Source organism: Cyprinodon tularosa, unplaced genomic scaffold, assembly GCF_016077235.1.
Source record: "Cyprinodon tularosa strain WSP-4 unplaced genomic scaffold, ASM1607723v1 ctg230, whole genome shotgun sequence".
NCBI classification, from domain to species: domain Eukaryota; kingdom Metazoa; phylum Chordata; class Actinopteri; order Cyprinodontiformes; family Cyprinodontidae; genus Cyprinodon; species Cyprinodon tularosa.
The window spans coordinates 543,758-565,239 of record NW_024038862.1 but is presented as its reverse complement, the minus strand read 5'-3'; the positions used below and the strand labels follow the sequence as shown (position 1 = coordinate 565,239).

General features: G+C 37.4%; 1 protein-coding gene across 1 annotated transcript in view; it reads left to right on the top strand.

Moving 5' to 3' along the window:
• The first annotated feature begins 417 nt into the window (after positions 1–417).
• csmd2 (CUB and Sushi multiple domains 2) overlaps positions 418–21,482 on the top strand; it is a 375,721-nt gene continuing 354,656 nt past the window's right edge. Inside the window, exon 1 of the mRNA XM_038286837.1 lies at positions 418–1,257. Coding sequence (XP_038142765.1) covers positions 1,071–1,257 — 187 coding nt within the window. The 5' untranslated portion in view covers positions 418–1,070. The remainder of the gene's footprint in view (positions 1,258–21,482) is intronic.

Sequence of the window (21,482 nt, the reverse complement as noted above, 5' to 3'; positions counted from 1 at the left end):
CACATATCACGTATACCCAGGAATACTTGTAACTGTTTGATGCAAAATCTAAATTTACTGAGAGTGAGTTGGAGTTCCGGCTAGTTAAGCATCAATTTCACGTGTAATAAGCAGAATTGGACATACTAGGTGAAACTGCCCGGCGGTCCACTCATTGGTTTTAATGGATGGACACAATTACTCCCAAGACAAGCCTTAATCAGACCAGAAAGAACTGAATGCTTTAACTAATAATAAAAATAATAATTATTATTATTGTAATAATATTTGTCATACAGCTATTAGAGTAGGGGATCTTCAATATATTCCAAATATTTTCTGAACTGTGGGCGATCTAGAAGAGAGAACAGCGAGGAGTTGGATGGAGAGGGGGAGAGAAAGAGGCGGGTGGGCAGACGCTGAGGAGAGAGAGGCGCGCAGAGTGAGGAGCAGGTCTGCAGTCTGAATCTTGGCGTCGCGCAGACCCGAGACGACGCTTCGTGGCTACTCGCTGCGATAGATGCTGGGATTATCACAGACAGAGCCACCACATCCTCCGATCACTGACTGTACCCGCTTCGTGATTGGAGTCAAAAGAAACTTCTCCATACGATCGAAGGAGATCTTTCCTTGGATCCATGGATCATACCTTGACAGGCGCTCTATGAATCTCAGTCTAATGACAAACTGAAACGTGGATTTACTGGAAGTATAATCGACCAAATAAAGGAGGAAAAAAAAAACTGAGACACATCAGTTGGATTTTGTACAGTCACATTTTTGGAGCGGAGGAGAGATTTTTTTTATTTTCTTTATTCATATTTTGGGGGTCTTGGGTAAAGCATTGGGCCAATTGGCTTCACTCTCCTACGGTTTGCCTTTTAGGTGCATATTCTATCTAATCAGAGAGAGACTCTGAACCCCTTTGGTCCCCCGCATGACATGGTTCAGTCCAGCTGTGAGATCCGAGCCACCTCCATGCATTGGGATTTTTCTCAGTTCCGACACCTAGTGAATCTCCGTTTTCTGAGCATCTGAGTACTCATCGTGCCTACCAGAAAAAAAAAAAAAAAGGAAAAACAGCCCCTGCCATGACCACCACTTCAAATCGGGACGGAGCACCGGGACTTGTAAGGAGAGTGGAACCCGAATGCCGAAAGGGGGGTGATGGCAATCCTATATCAGCTCTAATGAAAGCAGGAGCTCCGGCGCGCTTTTATTGGAATCGGGTGCTGCTCCTCTACATGGGGCTCTTGATGCTGGTCACCACTGTTGAGGGTGAGTCCCCCCCCCCCTCCTATCTTTACAGCTGAAGATGTGTAAGAAATGCAGCAGGCTTTACCCCCACACTCCACCGCCCACTCTTTCCTCCACATCATCTGTCCCTGACTGAATACAAATCAGCATCAGCACCCCGCGCGCATAGAAGCATCCTAAAACTAAATTTAGGGGTTCAGTAACGGTATGGTGTCGCTGTTCAAGCATATAAAGTTGTGAAAAAGCTCACTGCTTTATTGTGGCTATTCTGATGGCAGCTGATCATCAGGAGTCATCACTGACTCATCTAAATCCGCTTCCATCAGAATACTAAATTCTCATTTTTGGGTTATATGGTCATTTTTGTTTCTCTCCCTGTGGTAAAAGATAGTGGCAGGACAAAATTCATTTTTTTCTCCTTCATGATGATTTGTTTTTGAGGTGGAACGATCCTTATTATTATGCTGTTTGATGTTTGGGAGCTTGTGTGTGTTTGAGAGAGAAATGCAGAGAGATAGAAAAAATCTTCCTCTTCTGTTTTTCTTTCTAAACTTTCCTGCAAGGGTTGCAAGAGTTTATTTTAACCTATGCTTAAGTTGGGTCCCTCTTAGGGCGTGTGTGCGCGCAGTTATCAGACCTTTTACAGGATGAGTTTTAACATTCAACAGATTGCCATTCCTGTTCATCAGGCTATATATCTGCTGACCCCACTGTTCTCAAAAAAGGTGATATGCATAAAAAATAATAAAAAGAGAAAAAACAAAATCTCTTCTGGACATTAGAAGCCTTCTTGGAGGGAGAGACAAGAGGGATGTCTTTGACAGAGAAAACCATCAGCTCAATCATACTGCTGGCCACAATGTGAAATTTGACAGTGACTCATGAGTCTACCTCTTGCTTAGACAGCTCATAACCCAAAAGAGTTTAGAAACAGAAATAGTCAGGTATCAGAAAGCTGTAATTTAGATTAAATTATTTAGATTCTGCCCATGCTCAACTCTCACTTTTTGAGAGCTGTGCTCTTGAGGCTCACTTAAAGCTCACTTCTGTTGAAATCTCCCTCGACTTGAGTGAATCCCATTCCACGTATATTGTTTTATTTGCACCCAGGGAGCTTTTATTACACCCACACCCTTCAGGTTGGCAGCCAGTAAAGGGACTCCAGCTTATTACACACGTTTTTTTTTAGAGAAAAAGACGCTTGTAACAACGTGTGCCTTGAGCGGAGGCAGTAAACCAGCTTTCATGTTCCACGTTTACCGGTCCTGATGATGCTGTTGTAGCCACCAGCAGTTGCCCCTTCTTCCCATTGAGCGGCACCAGAGCCTCGCACTATGCGGAGAGGAGATAGATGGGACCTGTGGTTCATGGAATTTCCAGGCCACTTTTATTGAAAGTAAAGTACAATTGGTGAATCCAATGAGTGCCTGTATGAGCTTGCCTAAATGAGCCATTGTTTAGTCATTTTGATCATAACGAGTCTTCCTTTGATTACTTTCATCCTATGATATCAGAAACCACTAAGATAATTAATAAGCCAAGTCTGATTGAGTTTGACTAGCTTTCTAGACCCCCCCCCCCACCCCCCAACACTTCCGTTTAATAAGTAGCCTACCAATCAGCTTCCATTCATTTAAATTTAAAAGGGGAAATATTTGAAATATAAATGTAGAGCAGTGGTGGAGACGAGTAGAAGAGGGGGATAACTCGGATTCACATAACGTACATTTAATTTTTTTTTACCACCAACTTTTTTTCTTTTCTTTAGCAGTCGTTTGCTCGTGGGATTACGTCAGATCATGTACGTCACGTTTCTGCCATAAAATTGCTTCGTCATTATTATGTAACTTTAGTTATGTTGTATTGTGTCTTTATGCTTAACATTGTTAAATCCTGCTTTCCAGTTAACTAATGTTGTGCTTGTATGTATTTTATGTAGCTAATTCACACATTCAACCGGATGCGTAATCCGGTTAAAACAATAAAATCTCCCACACATTAAGTTATCAATGTCTCCTTGTTAGTTGTGCAGAAAACAACAGCAGTAGGTTTTAGGACCGTTCAAATGTGGATGGGATTTTTAATAAACCGGAGAGCGACGTGCGCCGCAGAGCTCCTCAGTTTAGAATTTAAGGTTCAGATCAGAACCACGGACAGTTCCCCAAGAAAAAAAAACTAACTCCGCAGCAGCAGGAACATTATCTAAGGATCTGAATGAAGGCCCTTTATCGCACGCTTTATCTGGAAAGGGTTTATAATCCTAAAGAAATAGAACCTGTTAAACAATCTCCACGTTTTTCCTTTTTTTTTTTTTTTTTTTTTTTTGGAATTTAGTAACCCTCTAGTCACCATGCCTTCCTATTATTTTCTATAAATTTCAAAATGTTATTTTGGACTTAATTAGGTGTTGGTGTCCAGCCTATACTTTTATTTGCCCCAGTATGATTTCAATAGACTGTGAACCAGTCTATGGATTTTGTTTAATGTTTTACTTCTTATCCATATTCTCTAACAATCATTTGAAAGGAAGCACAGTTCATTTTCATTTTTTTCTAAACTAAAGTTTTCTCTTGAGGGAGTTTCATGCTGCCAAAAATGGTGCCTAATTTTTTTTGTTGAAGCCATAGCTGCGTGCTAATTGTTGGTCCCAACTTTGGTCCCAATCTTTAATGTCTTTAGAGCTTGACAACTTTATGGGATTTTCAAAACAACTGTAGGGTGGAAAGTTTTGGATTCATTGTAAATATTTAATGGCTGCACAAAGGTGTGGGATTCTCCCCGTGTATGCACTGTTTTTCCCCAGGTGTGGTTTCCTTATTTAGCCTGAAGCCTTGGTTAATTGGTCTTCAAATTGATACCTGTTCTGTGTGTGTGTGGAGAATGTTTTATTTATTTGTTTTTGTGTTATATGTGCCTGTATTGTGCTGGACATAACCGGCAACCACTCCATGAGCATGTGTCTCCTTTAATTGGAGCTTAAGAAAAGCCATTACCACCTGTAATCCTGAACAATCAACAAGCTATAAGGAATGGATCTATGGATGCATTTCCTCTAATCCATTCAGAATGAGAAACAAAAACATGAGACTTAATGCTTTGTTATATGTCCCTTAGGGAAAGAAAAGCTTCTGGTATAATTGTGGTCACATTAGACACTTCTTTTAGCAGAAATGGTTGAAATTGAGTTAATTTAAAATAATAATAATTTAAAAATTATAATTTGGTTAAAGTTGACCACATGCATATGATGTGTTTTCACACCCAAAAACATTTTGCTGATCTCAGTCCTTGTTTTGTCTTATCAAGATTTTTCGACATCCATAGTGGTGTCAATCAGGAAAGCATGGCTGAATTAGCCATGGGTCAGCACTTCCTCAGGTAGTAACAGAGACGGTTTCACTGTGGACAGTGACACCAGTATTTCAACACCTTTCCCGCTCATTCTAACCTCTATACCTGTTAAGAATAAAAAAAAAAAAATTATACACTGATCAACCCCATTTCCGCTAAAGGTGACAAAATAGCTCAAATGGTTTGAACTCAGACATCCGGTTGTTTCAAGAGGAATTATTTTTCCCCCTTTTATGAAAATGGCTTAGTCAGACTCCAAATGAAGTGAGCCCATTGCTCTTAATAGTATTTCAGCTGCTCCACCAGACCAAAAAAAACACCTTCAAAGCAAGATTTCCTCCTGGCAAATAAGACCAGGATCTTATTTTTCTGTTTTTTCACTTGCCATCACTGCAAGGTTGTTTTGAGGCTACACGCTGGGACATACTCCGCCAGCCTCATGGAGATAATATTTATTCTATAAATAAGTGTGTGAATGACTGTAAAAACATGTATGTGGACAACACTATCCCCTTCAGAGGAGTAAAATCATTCTCCATTAAACATTCTGGAAGAAGGAACAGCTAAAGGGAAGAAAAGCCTGCAGGGGACAGACAGGAAATAATTTGGGAGTACATAGAAGCACTTTTAACTTAAGAGTTGAGACAACAATAGGCATAAAGGAAGAAGGTTGAAAGCAACCTCCAGCAGAACAATATAAGAGAACTGTGTCAACCATTAAGAATATAACATGCTTCAAGCTAATTTTGATCACATAGACTGAATTCTGGATAAGGCCACTCAACCGATCACATTCTTCAATAGGTTCCATTTTGGAACAAGCTCAGTATCCTCTCCCAACCCCAGTCAGACACATCTCTCAACCTCCCTTCAAGCACAACTTTGTTGTCAAATTTCAAATCTTTTATTTCTTACATTTCACATGTGTCTTTCTGGTTCTATATCTCTGTCTTAAACCAAATAAGACAATGTCAGTGCTAACTTGTTAGGCTTTTAAGATGACCTGAAAAGGCAAGGCTGTACATCCAGATGGTGTCAGCCTCAGTATCCTTAGGGCCTATGCAGAACAGCTTCATAAAGTCTACCCAATCATAAGCCTTTCAGTGCTTTGGAAGACATCCTACATTGTTTATCGAACAATGTAGCAGTAGTCCACAATTACTGCAAAACTATTGGTCTGATATCATGCATTGAAATAGCTAAATTGCTAAACTGTCATTGGCCCACTTGAGTGAGGAATTAGCATATATTTCCCCTTGAAAAGGTTTGCATATCACTATGGAGTTCGAGTTAAAGACAACATAGAATACTGACTTGTATTTGGACAAAGATGGAAGCAGTAGTAGTATGATTATAGATTTCTTCAAAACATTACAAGAATGAAACCCAGTTTGTTATGTCAAAATCCAGTGGTGGGCTTCACTGCTGGCCTAAAATATATCAGAAACAATGACCTAGATTCACAAACTAAACTTTAATTTTCCTCTTACCAACTGTAAATTTATTGCAAACAATCCATTCTCTTAATTTTGTAGTGTTTCTCTTGGTTGCTCTGCTTTCATTACAATCATGTTGTTGTTATATTTTTTGCCCAATCAGATTTCAGTCTAAGTTTGTTGCAAAGTCAATGAAATATGCACAGAGCACTCAGAAGCAGTAGCGCTGACTAATCTTATCTTAACAATAGTAATAAGGAACATTTTTTTCAACCAGTCAGATTGCAGATTTACCTACTAAATGGAGATATTAAGACTTCATTCACAAAGACAGAAGGGTGGATTTTGTTTATAAATAATTGCCATCTCTGTTGAGTGTGATATATTTTATTTTCATGGTTTATGCGCTATTTTATCAGGTAATTAGATGTATGTAAGTATGGCGTAGCTGTGGTTATAGAGGCTTGTGGTTGTCTTAACTGGGCTTCTTGCGTAATTGATCTCCGTATTCACTAAGGCTGCAACTAACGACTATTTTACAAATGATTTAATCCGTCAATTATTTTCGTAATTAATTGATTAATAATCGGATAGCCAAAGATTCTTTAAAGAAGATTTTTTTTAATGAAATTAAACCAGGCGAAAGAAAAACTTTTCCACTTAAGAAGTTCTGGACAGAGCATGTTGACAGACTAAAACATTTTTTTATCCTAAAAATGCAAAAGTTTTACACAACTTTTTTACAATTTTTGTAAAATTACTGCCCTAAGTCAGTTAGTATGTCAGCTAAAGACATGTTTTACAGTCTCTATACTCGCTTAATGATTAAGCGATAACTAAATTAGTCAAAGATTATTTCAATAATCGATTAATCGCTATTAATCCGATTAATTCTTTCCGCCCAATTATTCACACTCACCTTCCTCTAGGTTATTTAGGTTATCCTCTAGGTTATCCCCTTGACACTCATCATTAAAAATTGGGGATAAGAAGTAGATTAAATCGAGGGGTGCCCACTAAAGGCTGGGTACCATGTGCACCACCGGCCACTGTCAAAATCTCTAGATGACACAGGTGGGGCACGAAGCATTTGCTTGAATAAAGTACATTACTTTTTTCTTCTCTCTCATCTCTTATCTTTTCATCTAAAACCCAATATTCCACATCATCTTCTTTTTCCAATTTGGTTTCTACAGAAAACGATGAGCAACAGGGACCTGAGAAACAAATGACATGCTTACTGAAAGCTCAGTATATCCAGTGCTAACTAGATGGGTATTACACTACCACCTTGTTATCGTTTCAGTGGTTTAGCACAAGAGAAAGAACTGAGGTGCTGCACAGATAAAGATATTGATCGTAGAGATATGGTACTGATGCAGAATAACAGTACAAATAGAGCTGGAAATATGAGTATGAGGGAAAAGAGGGAAAGAAAGAAGGTTATTGTTTGAAATGAGTGATAATCTTCCAGCAGCTAATTTAGCCTTTATGTTGAGGAGCCCTTTTAGAGCTGGGTGATTCTTTTAGCCCTGGGTAAATCATCTATTTGGAGAGCTTATTTTCTCATGAGGGAACCAGCCATCTTTTTTTTTTTTTAAACAACTAACAATTTATAAGTTAGTTGTGTGTAAATATACATATATTTATGTATGTTTTTGGATGACTTTGTCTGCTGCTACTTCCATTTATTTAGAAATTATTAGATTAAACTGTTGCCAACAAGGAGGTTGTGAGCTATGCTCAGAGAAAAGAGGAACACGTAAGAGAACACAGAAAGCTTTAGAGTTGCAAATGTTCTTTCTTCGTGCAGGGCTTAGTTTACCTGCACATGCTGATGTGTTATCATGCTCCTCTGTCTTCATTTTGAACCTTCCTCCTTCCATCTTTAGCTGTTCGGCCAGGTTCCCGCTCCTCCTTCATCATTTCTCTCTGGTGATTCATGCCATCATCTGTCTCCAGATGGTCAGAGCTCTGTCGCTGCACTTTGTCATCGTGATCACAGCACTACCCCTCCAGCCCCTACCCCCATACACATCATTTCATACACATACAGTCATCGACTTAGTGTGAACATCAAAATACAACCCAACAGCAGTGTGTAGCTTCAACTAGCCCTGTTAGACATACTAGCAAAATAAAATAAGGTCTAACGCTTTACACTAAAGAAACAGTTTTGTCATATTCCTTACAATTTAATGGTGGTTTTTATTTTATTTTCCTCCTTTGGGAACTTTACTTCATACACATGAACAACAATATTTTATGTCTATGTTTGTGCTATAAAGGTATTTTTTTCATATCCAACACAATCTGGGAAATTCTTTATTGCAGTTAGGGATAGGAGGTAATACTCAATATGCCCCTGAGCTTAAGATTAAATGAATAAATTTGTATTTTGGCAGCATTATTTTTTTCCAGGGAATGCAGAAGAAGCCTTGCAGCACTGATCTGGCACTGCTTCAGCTTCACAATCACAGGCTGCCGCTCACTTCTGAGCCTTTCTGTTAAACACCTTCCATTAGCAGCACAGTTGCAAGCAATATGTCGGCTGCTGAATGAAAGTTTTTTTTGCTCAGAATTGTGCTTCAAGGTGTGTTGGTAAAGGTTGAAAAGATTAATTGTCACTGAGAAACATAAAAGTGCAACTTGGCATGCAGAATTTGCTGCACGTGCAAACACATTTGTTGCTGCCGCCCTTCAAAGATGTGTTCATAAATGAATCTTGTATTGAAGAAACATAATGTAAATGTAGAACTAAATCTCTTTAAATGTCTTTAAGAGGTAACTTGTTTTATTCAACTCAATTCAAAAATACTTTGATTATCCCAAATAGAAATCAAATGTTGAAACCAATTATTGGCCTTTTTAATGAGTTGTTATAGATGTGGATAGCTGTAGGCAGGAATGGTCTTAAGAAGTGCTTTGTCTTGCACTTGATCTGGAAAAGCCTTTGACTGAAGACACTCTGTTGGTGTTAAAAAGTCTTTTGAAGAGGAAGCTCACTCTCATGGTTTATCATAATGTTCTTCATCTTATGAACAATTGTTCGTGAAACAATCTGCTGATATTTAGAGGAGTTTCTAGAACAGAACTGGCCATCTTCATTAGCTTGTTGAGCTCCTTTAAGTCATTTGCTCTGATACTGTCAGCCCAGTGGATAATGAAGGAAGAGATCAAACTCTCCACAACGGACTAAAAGAAGATAAGCAGCATTTTGCTGCAAGCACTTCAAAAGTTGCATTCTACTCTGCACCTTTTCGTATGGAGAACTGCTTCATTCAAAGTTAAATATATACAGTTATTGATAAATTATCAATAAATATTCCATAAAAATAAAAAAATATCCCCAGGAAATACAATTTTATCATATGATATTTGTAATAATCTTATATTACTTATTTTTTTTATATTTCAAGAGTTTTAATTTATTCAATGATTTTTTTTACTATGAAATTTATTTATTTTATTGTTTGTTCATTTTATAATGGAGTATTTTGTTACACTCATTTTGTTAAGCTACTTTACTTATTAAATAACTCTTTTTTTCTAAGCTCCTTTTTTATGTTTTTGTATTTAAATGAGGCGGCAGTTTTATCTTTCGGGCTTTGCTGGTAAGGGTTCAGCGACTTAGGAGAAGTGGTCAGTGGTCCCCACTTGCAGAACCATTCTTTTATTGAGTGTGTCTTGCTAATTCCAATTAATTTCCAGCTGTTGTCTATTCCATTTGCACAACAGTGTGTGGAATTAATTGTAAATCAGTTCCTATGAAGGCAGTTTGGTTTCACACAAGTTTGATTTAAGTTATATTGTGTTGTTTACATGTTGCCTTTATCTTTTTGAGCGGTGTATATACATACGCCTACTCTAATACCACTAAATAAAAGAAAAGGAAGAGTAATCGTGTGCCTCCACACTAAATACAATTAGTGAATATACTCTAATAGGGTGCCTTTATCTCCCTAGTGGATTTTTCTGTGACAATCCACTCTCAATAGAAAACATGAAATACCCTGGTGTGCCCAAAAGTTTGGCTTTAAAATACATATCAATCCTAGGTTTTGTTGCTACCAGGTCGTGTGACAATCATGATTCATCCGGTGGTAAAAAAAAAAAAAGAAGCAGACCATACCCATACTTTATCTGGAAAATAAAACATATTAAAGAAAGCATCTGCATTTCTATGCTCTCTGATGGAATTTTTAGCAAGAATTATTTATGAAATTTTCTTAAACCTCGTTAGAGAAATTAGGAAGATTGTTTTTTTTCATTTTGGCAAGGATCTCTCTATCTCTTTAAAAAACTAAGTATTTTTCACAGTTCTTAAAATGGTTGCTAAATACGCTGCATGGACGTTGCAATTTCTGCACCAACATTCCCCCTTGTTACTTATGTACAAAAAACAACATACTAAAAAAAAAAAACCATTAACATTTATATGCATTTTGATGTAATTTCTAGTGAGAAATATGCACTATATTTTCCTTCGGGTTATATACAATCTTTCCTTTATTATTTTTGCCATAGCTTTCAGTATAAAAGAAAAAAAAATAATTTAACATTTTCTTCCTGGTATTTGAAGTGAAAAATGCAATATTCTATTTAATAGTATATCTTTTTGCAGTTTCATGAAATTTAAACCAATATTATGCATAATATTTTCAACAATCCAGGCAATTTTTATTGTTCTACCTGTGTCTTCCAAAAGTTCTGACAAAAAAAGGCAGGGTGCTTCGTGTAAAATGCACTGGAGAGTGCTCACACCAGTGCTCACACCCTTGTCTAAATGATAGTGGTTTGTTGAAACGTGTATGATGGGACCTTTACTTCCAACTCTTGTGGTATAAGCAAAAAACTGAAGAAGGTCCTGATAGTTTCTTGCTTGCTTCTTTGATAAATCAACAGAAGTCTTTTTATGACCTTATGATGTGGGATGTCAGGGCAACTGGTCTTTAGTCACCGAAGACTGTTGGCTGAGTTTGTTTGGCACTGTAACAAGGCAAGATAACAACACTACAACTGTTTCAATGGGTCAGGTTAAGGTGAAAGACAGGGTTTAGACTCAGAAAGCTGCTTTGCACAGGCCTTGAGGACTCTGGGGCTGACACCATCTAGACATGTTGACTTATTCTCATCACTCTCTCCAGTTGCTACTTTGTGTGACATCTAGAGACAGACAGGTGAAAGGCGTTGGGAGTAGGGTTGTCAAAAGTATCGAAACTCAAAAAAGTATCGATACTGAAATGTTGTATCCGGATACAATACTCGTTTTTAAAAGTATCGATACAGTGCTACCACCAGTGGAACCTAAGCAGTCATTCATCTAAAGTGCAGAATAGAGGAAAATGCACTTTCTGAACACTGTATGATTGAATAATTCTGTGCACTTTTCAGTTTCAGACTTTTTTTGTAACAGGTGTAGCTGCTGAGAATTATTTTTGTTTCTTAACCGGTTTGGCTAGTGTCATTGTTATGTGTGCAAAGCTTAGCCAAGGAAGCAACACTTGATTTTAATTTTATACGTTTTTTATCAAGCTTGCTTAATATTGTGCACAGCATAAAACCTTTATTGTATTTATTTATTGTATTTTATTTATTAATGAAAATATTTCTGTAGAATTTTTGAGACTTTGTTTTTATCCTTGTGGTATCGAAAATGGTATCGAGTATCGAATATTTTCCTTAGTATCGGTATCGAGTTGAAACGTTTAGTATCGTGACAACCCTAGTTGGGAGAAGCATCATCTTCTAATGTGGCTGTGAACAAACACATTGAAGTGGTAGGTTCCATGTCAGAGTTGGAAGATAGAACATTTCAGATGTGAGAGGGAAGTTTTAGTCAAAGGAAGACCAAATGTCCATGTGACTGTTGGCATGAGAGAAGGATGCTAAGCTTTTTCCTGAAATGAACCTATTTAAAAATGTATTTAGTTCATTAGCTCTGTACAGCCTTCCATCTGTCTGATCCTATTTCTGCTTGAAACCTCTAATCTTCTTCATCGCTGACCACACATTTCTGATTTTGTTCTGCTGGAGATTGCTTTTCAGCTTATTTCTGTATGCCTCATTGCTTTCTCTTATCTTGACCTTAAGCTATTTACGTGTACTCCTCAATGATTCCCTGTGTCCCTCCATGAAGACTAATTTCTTCTTGTTAAGGAATTCCTTCAAATTAATTGTTTTTTGGGAAGAAATCCACTGTTCTTGCTTGAGAAGGTTTTCTCTACACAAAAATTTATGTAGTCAGTCATTGTACTGATGCCCTGTCCATGTGCCTGACCCAGGGCATTCCAGACTGTAGCCTCAAAACAACATTGCAGGACTTCTTCAGTTTCCTGTGATCATCTTCTTACTGTTCTTTTTAGTGCAAGATGTCTCTAATACAAGTCTTTTAAAATTTCTTAAAAAAAAAAAAAAAACTTTTTTTGACTACAGCTGGGTGTGAAACACTATATAAATAGGCAGTTGGACCAGCTACTGTAAATCCCCACAGAGTAAAAGGTCGACAGAGATGCCCCGTCTGTCTTGTACAGACAGAAATCTAAGACATGAGTTTCTTTAGCTTCTTGATTTACACTGTTCTTATCAGATGCTAGTGATCCAAGAGATTGAAGATTAGATATCAGGAAGACAGTATCTTGTCCTTGTCTTTTTCGTTTCCCATTCTGCCTTTCTCATCATTTGGCATATAGGCAATCTGTCATTGGTCTTTTTCTTGGAACAGTGTAGAGTCATGTAGTGGAGGAAAGCTGTGAGAATGTGTGGGAGTGACCCATTCTCCCACACCAGGAAGGATTATTTTAAGATCTGTTAAAGCTTAGATTTTGTACCAACAGAAATTGCTCACAAGCATTTGTGTTTCGTAACTTGGATAATCTAAAATTTATTTAACAATTCTAAAATCAGAAAGCTCTTATAAAATGCTAAAAAAAATATTAACCATAAGGATCAGCTGTTTTTACTTGTAAAGACTAACAATATTGACTTATGCATTATAGTTGTGTGTTCTTGATAATAATTTTGTGTGTGTGTGTGTGTGTGTGGGGGGGGGGGGGGGGGGGGGGGGGGGGTTATCTTAAAAAATATTTTGAAAACATGTTAAGGCTTTAAATAAATTTAGGTTTATACATTTTTCTGACACAGTGGGTTAGTGCAATGAAAGGAAAAATGACCAACTGAGTGTTACCCCCATCTTTGTGATATAATATCATATGTGGGTAACTTTGATATGTGGAGCAGAGTTTCAATAGAACCTCATATTTCACAATTTAAATGTGTGATTATAATATATAGAAAGAAATGGAAAATATTTGATCCAGTCAAGGTATACTGTATGTGCAGTGAAGCCTTTATTCAGCTAAATCACACATAACTTCAGACACATACAGGTACATTCAGGTTCTGCTGAAAAGATCTGGATTAAAAATGATTTCTTATGTTCCTCATTTAGTAGCAGATGTTTCCCCACATAGCTTGGATGCTTTAACTTGATGTGTTGCTTCGAATTTTAAGTGGACATGGCTGACCTATGGGCTTGTTTAAGTCCCGATGGGCACAGTTTGCACAAAAATTTTAGTTTGTTTTTGTTCTGTCAAGTCTTCCTTTGTTAGTTCATTAAACTCTGCCAATTGCTCTGCAAAACTGGCATCAGAAATACCAGTAGATGAGTCTGAATCACGCAGAATAGTACTACACTGGAAAAACAATCTAGAAATAAGTTAAAATTTCTTAAATTAAGAGTATTAACCTTAATTTGAATAGGTAAATGAGATGATTTGCCAATGGAATGAGTATTTTTACTCTTAAAATAATATGTTTAGATAAAATGCACTTGAAATAAGACAATGTAATTGTGTTTTCTTATTTTAAATGTAAATTGTCTTGTTCCATTGGCAAAATGTCTCTTTTACCTCCTCAAAGAACAAATGCACTTATTTTAAGAAAAAAATGACTGATCTAGATTTAGATTTTTTCCAGTGTAGTAGTGGACATGCTGGGCTATCATGCCGTTTGCCTTAATAAGTGCAATAAAAACTGACTTTTTCCCATGAAAAGAGTCGTTATCAAATGAACGCAAACATAACCTGTGTGTGTAGCTAGTTCTTCTCAGAGTGAAGGTTTCTCTGGTTTATGTTTATCCCTTCTAACCTGCTGTGTTCAGTTCACCGTTCACTTAAAATATGAACATATTCAGTGAACGCCGTTCATTGAACAACACTGAGAAGCATTATTCTCCTATCGATCAGGTGGAATAGATTCTTTTGGAGAATCAAGTAAAACAGCAACATTTCTGGATTTATTTATCTCGGAATCCCTCTGTCTAACTCTATTATCTTATCATTGTAGTGATTACCATAACTGTCACTCCTGTCTTTCAAAAAATGGTACCTGTGTTTAATATACTGTACATTTTTATGTTTTACCATGTATACTTGTTTGCTCAATAGCTTTAGAATTTGTATCGGTTTTTGTCTTCCTATACCTCCTTTTTTCATGATACACATGGTGCGTTGCCCTTGTTATGAATAAAACTAATAGCTTGATTGATTGATTTATTGACATAGCTTAAGTTATGTGCTAAAAATATGATGATTATGCAATCGACATAAAACATTTTTACATGTTTCATTCATGAATTCAAAGTACAGACCAATATTTTATGAGAAAGAAAGCTGAACTGCCTCAAACTGTGTTGGAACTTTAGAATACTCAGCGGTTTCGCATGGGTTGATTTAGGATGTAGCAGGTTAATAAAGCTATATGCTACCGGACATGTTCAAATTCAGCTGAAGCTGAAGTTGTTACATGATTTCATTCTCTTTTTTTTTCTCCCTTTAAAAGTAAGTACATTGGATCCAAGTTAAAATGTTAAAGCATACCAATTTAAGAAGGCCCTCAATTAATAGCTCTCTCACCTGTCTCTGTTAAGTTTACGGAATAACCCTTTTTGGAAAATCATTACCTAAACTCTGGTTCTTAGAGCTTTAAAATCAGCTTCAAAAAAAGGAGCACATGTTTGTACTCGTGTTTGCTCAAATGCTGAGCAACATGTTTCTCTCACACATTTGAAGCATCCGTTAAATGTGTGACATTTAGGATTTAGGGCAGTAAGTGAAGATTTTTCTGAATTTTGGTATAATTCTAGGTGCAAATATGTGGGCAGATACATGCAACCTTTTTCAAAACAGGAGCTAATGTAACTGCAGGAGCTCAGCTTTCGCATGTGAGGAGAATGAAAATGAGGTGATAATTGACTTTCGCTGTTTCACACATCAGTGTCACACACAATTGTGCTTACAAGCATCAAGGATGAAGAAGAAGAAAAAAATATATTTCAGGCATGTGCATGTGTTTTTGAGTAGTGCATTAAAAGGGTGCATGCACACTCCAGCCAGGCAGGGAGTTGTGTGTAAAAAGAAATTTGCACATTAAGCAGTCCTAAGTAAGGATAAATAATTAAGGAAATGGGCTTGCCTTTTGTATCCTCCTGTATAATGTTGTCATGGGAACAGCAGGCACCATTTGACTAAGGCTTCCATCACTTGCTGTTTTTTTCTATTTTCTTCCAACTCATCTTCCCTTCATCTATAGATAATCCAGGACTTGCTTGAAATAGAAAGGTAAGGATCAAAGGTATGTGTTTCACCTAGCTTTCAGTCTGATTGGTTTATTTGTCAGAGGCTAATTTCTCCTCAAAAGAAGTGAAGCACAAACAGAGGTGCATTAAGAAGAATATCTTTGACTCAGCTAGAGATGCCTTCTATGTCTGTTGTAATGTTACAAGTCGGCAATAGCTGATGAGGCGAAACATTGGACAGGGTGTGGTTTTTGGAGGCCAGAATGTGACTGTAATTCTCCTTAAAGTGGTGCAGTAAGAGAAATTAACATTAAAGCCTGTTTAATAAATTTAAGGTCGGCAGCATTGTCTGTGAATGGACTCAATGCATTACAATAGATTTACTATAGGTTGTGGAGAGACTCTGTTATTCATTGTGAGACCATTTATTAATATGCTTTCGTTAAAAAAAGAGTTAACTTAAGTGTGTAGGTTTGAGGATTTTGTGTGGATGGGAGTCCATGCCTTGCAGGTTCCTTTGGCAGGCAGAGCAGTACCACCGGTTAAATATGACCCAGCTGGAAGGAAACTGCCCCACTCCTCCCTTTGCTTCCTCTGTCTGAGAGAACACATGCTCCATTGTGCGCTTCTCACCAGTCCCTGATAACAGGCAGGAGTGTGAGCATGCATTCATGCAAAATGTGTATTTATGCCTCCTTCTGTGTGTGTGTGTTGTTTTTTTTAGCATTCTAAGCCTCTCTCTTAGAAGTATAATATGCATCTAGGTTGTGGTTTGTTTTCTAACCCCACATTTTCAGGCCTCCGGCTAAATTGCAGCACATATTTTTATGCTCGTGCATGTGCTTAGTTGTGTGTTCCCATAGACGTCAGCAGATCCTTGAAAGAAAAGCAAAAGCCCATGGATGTCACAATATGGACATCCTTGTCAGCAAGGAAAAGTAAAGATACATGTTTGCCCTGTTTACACTTTCACGCATGTTTAGCTGCATGTCCGTTATATTGAGTGTCCGCTCAGAATGCTATACCGGAATTTACATTAAATCTTCAGTAGACTTGGATACCATCTCAAGCTTTCCTGTTTTTTCACATTACATTGAATGCAACTAAAAACGCAATTCAAGAGATAATTTACCATTGGTTTTTAGGATATATTTTCAGACAAAGGTTTTTTTGCCTCATGGCGACTTTGCATGGAAGTTAAAAGAGAATTCCGGTTTTTAACACTTTTAGCCCATTTTCTGTAGTGTCCAGGATGAAATCGAATGATCGACACCAAAATTATGACAATTGGTCCTGTCTCTGCTTTTTGGCTCATTTAGAATCCACCCCTGGCTGCTTCAGAATGGCTTCCATAGTGCATGTCCGATAATGTCCTTAAAACAACCTTAAACATTCTTTTTTTAAAATATGCTACTCACCGGGTCGTCAGCGCTGTTCAATGACGTTCCAAAAAAAGTTTCGTAAAGAAAAAACGTTCCTGTAGTGTTTTATTTAGCATTTTGTAAATCCCATTGAGTTCTGTTGGTATAGTCAATATTCCCCTGCCACCAGAAACGGAAATGGGGCCTGTTTACACAGTTGTAGTCTTTCGCTTCACTCTGTGTACTCCGACGTCGAGAATCAAGAATCCACCTTTCGTATTCCATTTTCAGAGTTTTTTAAAGTGTTTAACAGAGACGTTAGCACCTCGACGTCGGAGTACACAGAGTGAAGCGAAAAGACTACAACTGTGTAAACAGGCCCCATTTCCGTTTCCGGTGGCAGGGGAATATTGACTATTCCAACAGAACTCAATGGGATTTACAAAATGCTAAATAAAACACTACAGGAACGTTTTTTCTTTACGAAACTTTTTTTGGAACGTCATTGAACAGCGCTGACGACCCGGTGAGTAGCATATTTTAAAAAAAGAACGTTTAAGGTTGTTTTAAGGACATTATCGGACATGCACTATGGAAGCCATTCTAAAGCAGCCAGGGGGTGATTCTAAATGAGCCAAAAAGCAGAGACAGGACCAATTGTCAAAATTTTGGTGTCGATCATTCGATTTCATCCTGGACACTACAGAAAATGGGCTAAAAGTGTTAAAAACCGGAATTCTCCTTTAACCATTATAGGTTCATTTAAGCTGCCTGGCGTACTAACTCTGTTTAAATCATAATTCAACTGAGAGAATAACTAAAGTGAAATGCAAACCAGTGTATCCCCCAGCTGGGCCTACTGTGTCAGCTCTCCATCCTGACGTTAGCTTTCTAGTCAGGAAGCACTGAGGCGTGGAGATGAGATGTAAAAGCACCACATCCGTCTGTTTCTTAAAAGGGCTGTGGCAGTGCTCCATCTTTCCTACTGACTGCATCAGACAGAAACTTTATGTGACATCATGCAGGTCCGGTGGGTGCTGCTAGATATTCATGAGTTCATAATTATTGTAATGTTAGTGCCTGTGTGACCCTGAGATATAGTCTTAACCTGCAGCAGTAGCTGCTGATTATGGTGAAATGCAAGCAGGTGTGTATTGCTGATAAATCTAATCTTTGTGACTATAAAGATTTTCAGTTGGTACACTAAACAACTCCTTCTGACAGTTTCTCTGGCTAAATTTGGTCTAAGATATCAAAAAGTCTCAGCTAGAGCCAAAACAATCAAAGACTAGGTTGTTTAATTAGGATATTTCTCATCTAGCTGAGCTAAACTGCAATCCATTGGTAAGTCTGCACTGAGAATGTTTTTAAAACCACTCATGTGTATCACTAGGATTTGGGCTAGTTATCTACATATGCGTATACAAGTAATGCCAATGAATTAAAGCTGGCTGAAAAAAAAGAATCTCAGAACCAGATTTTCAAGTATGAAAGATTACACTAAATTTTTTTGTAAAAATAGTGTTAAATCTTAAATTGTTCATTTCACTCACCTGCCTAACTCTGCCCGGTTTTCTAATTATAACTTATCTCATCCACCTGCATCTGTTGCTTTATATTCGGTTCAGCCCCAGCGATTGGGGCCAGATCATTATTTGTTCCGTTTGTCTGCTTGGTTTTTAGTTTATTCCCTGGTTCCTGGTGGAAAATGGGTTGAGAAGTTTGGTATTTGTCTCGTCTTCTAATCCTGTCCTGATCCCTCTCCGCGGAGCCCTCAGTGTTTTGGCTGAGAAAGCGGGGAGGGTCGGTTTAATTCCCGTAAGCTTAGCTCCGAGGAGGAGACCAGTTTAACCTACAGTTTTTCCTGCATAAATCCTGGAATATCTCGTCTCTACTTCCCTCAACCACTGAGCCTGCCTGTCTTCATCTTTGCGTGTCTGTGTGGGCACGCTTCTGCACCCATTAGACTCTGGACTCTGAACCTACCTAAACGCACTTTGGATTAATGGAAGTCTTGATCCTTGTGTTCCTGTTGTGGGTAGAAAACATTTGATCAAGCGAAGAACTGCTGGATCCCTGAACTATTCCTGCCTGCTCTGACGTATCGACTTCCTGCTACTTCTCCTGGGCTGCAGCATCAGAAATGCTCTGGGCGACCCAGGCCGCGTCTGGTTTTCCAGCCCATCGGCTGGATTGCACCCCTTTCTGGTGAGATTCCCCCTTTCTGAATAATGAAACCAGAATGTTAGTGAATGGCCGGTGCCCGGTCCTGCAGTGGCCACAGATCCATAGCAGCGCGCCTCTGTTTTGTCTGTTTTTATTTTAATAAACGTTTTGAACTTTCCTACTGACTGTCTCACCATGAATACTGGGTCCATCTCTCCCGCGTCATGACATATAGTGGCACTTGTGAGATATCACGCCATAAGATAGACACAATATTCTGTTCTCAATTCAAGAATGATAAATGCACGATAAATGCTCCAGCTCCTCTATCAAAAATACAGGCAGGTGCAGGAAATGCAAATGATCTATTTATAATTTATTTATTGAATCTATCAAATTCTATATTACTCTTAATTGAATATTAAAGTCTTATACCCATTCAAGTTTAAACCTTTAACAATGACTTATTGGACTGAAGAAAAATGTTACCTACCTGTATTTTCTAAAACTTTTTGCACAAAAATAATGGATTATTTTGCACATCTTTGAACTCACAGTGTGGTTGTACTGTAGGTTGGATGTTTTAACTTTGGATAGTCCAGACAAAGTTTTCAGACAAACCTTGCTTCTTGTGTTCTTTTGCCAACATCTACAGTGTAATTTTGGTACCACCGAACTTAAAGGCAGTGAGAACAATGTTCATAGCTTAAACTTGCACACCTTCACTCAAAACCTGTCTGCCTCAAACTCAACTCTGACAACGCACTCTTGATTCTTGGCGCTCCACAGGATTAACTGATGTAGTTTTATTTACAGCTGTGTTAGACGCTTCTTTAATGGACTCATCGGCCACTCTCTTTGTTTATTCTTCTGACTGGATCGATTGAGTCACTTGATTAGACACATGCTGCCCATGTCGACGTTGGGGTGGACTAGAAACAAGTCCAACTGCGGAGTTCAAATAGAAAACAGATTTTTTTTTTCTCCTAACAGATCCCAAATGGAAAAACACATTTTAATCATAGAAATTGAATAAGTTTCACTTGTGTTTAAAATGTTTTAATTCAAGCACAAAACAGTTTATTTAAAACTAGAACAGTAATTTGAATTTAAACATACTTAAAGACTTTGGGCATGATTTGTTTATAGGTTTTTTTTATTTTTTACATTAAAATAAGCACAAACCTCTTTGCATCTGCAGACCAAAGGTGCTAAGTAAGCTACGCTGTAAATACTGTGTAAATACTACCTGCTAAATTATTTATTAAATCTAAAAGTGATTTTGGGGTCGTTATTTAGTGTATTCAAAAGTCAAGTGGAAAACATTTGAACTGTCAGGAATAGATTAGTGGAATGATATAAGCGGGGAAAAGTATGTCAGTGCAATTCGGCTAAGATTAATGCGGTGAAACTGAAGATAATCTTATTAAAATACTGTGGACTGTTTATAAAAATAGAAAAGATAAATAGGGCTTCTATAGAGCTCTGTCCTCCTCTTTAGTTCCACTTTGGTTTTCAGAGGCACAGTGTATATTAGGTGTTTATTATATAGGTCTTTTATATAGGTCTTTTATATATAATGGGACTTTTTGAAAAAAAAAAAGCTAGCTTTCCTTAACTATTGAGTAAGATCTGTAGAAACAACTGGCTTGGCCTTTAATTATTTAGGTCTTTTTATACTAATTTACACCATATAAAAGTTATCTCTCTTTAATTTGTGATAAAAACCCAAATAATTATTTTTTGAATTATAAATAGAACTTACGTGCATCACAGTTTAGAAACTGTGGATCAATGCTCTCATAATGACCCCAGTGCCTGACAGCTGTTTTAAGATTGATGTTTTGTTATGTTCATTGTTAAAGTGAGAAATTAAGTTTATGAGTTGTCTGTTGAGCTGAAAGTTGGTTTAGCTACCAGCTCTCAACAACACAAACATTAAACAGAACAGTTGAGTACATTGTTAAAAATTTACTCTAACCAAGTGACAGACTACAGGTAACCACTGGTTGCTGACAGTACTAAGGTTTCAGCTTCATAATCTACATTACTGCTAATGTAATGGGTTGTTTTTGATTTTGCTGTCTTTTTTCTTGTTTAAAGTAAAAAATACATAGTCTGCTTAAACTTTAACTGTAAAATAGTAAACTGTTCAAAAATTCAGCAAAACAGTTTATGTTTCATAAAAAGCTTAATTTCAATCTTTTGATGATATTTGACACTGTTACATTAGACAAAAGCAATGTAATCAATAAGATTCTGATTTCTTCAAAACACAGTTTATGTCAAGAATTTAATGCATTGTTTATTTCTGTTTCTTAAACAATTTTAAAATATCACTTTTTTGTGTTGCTC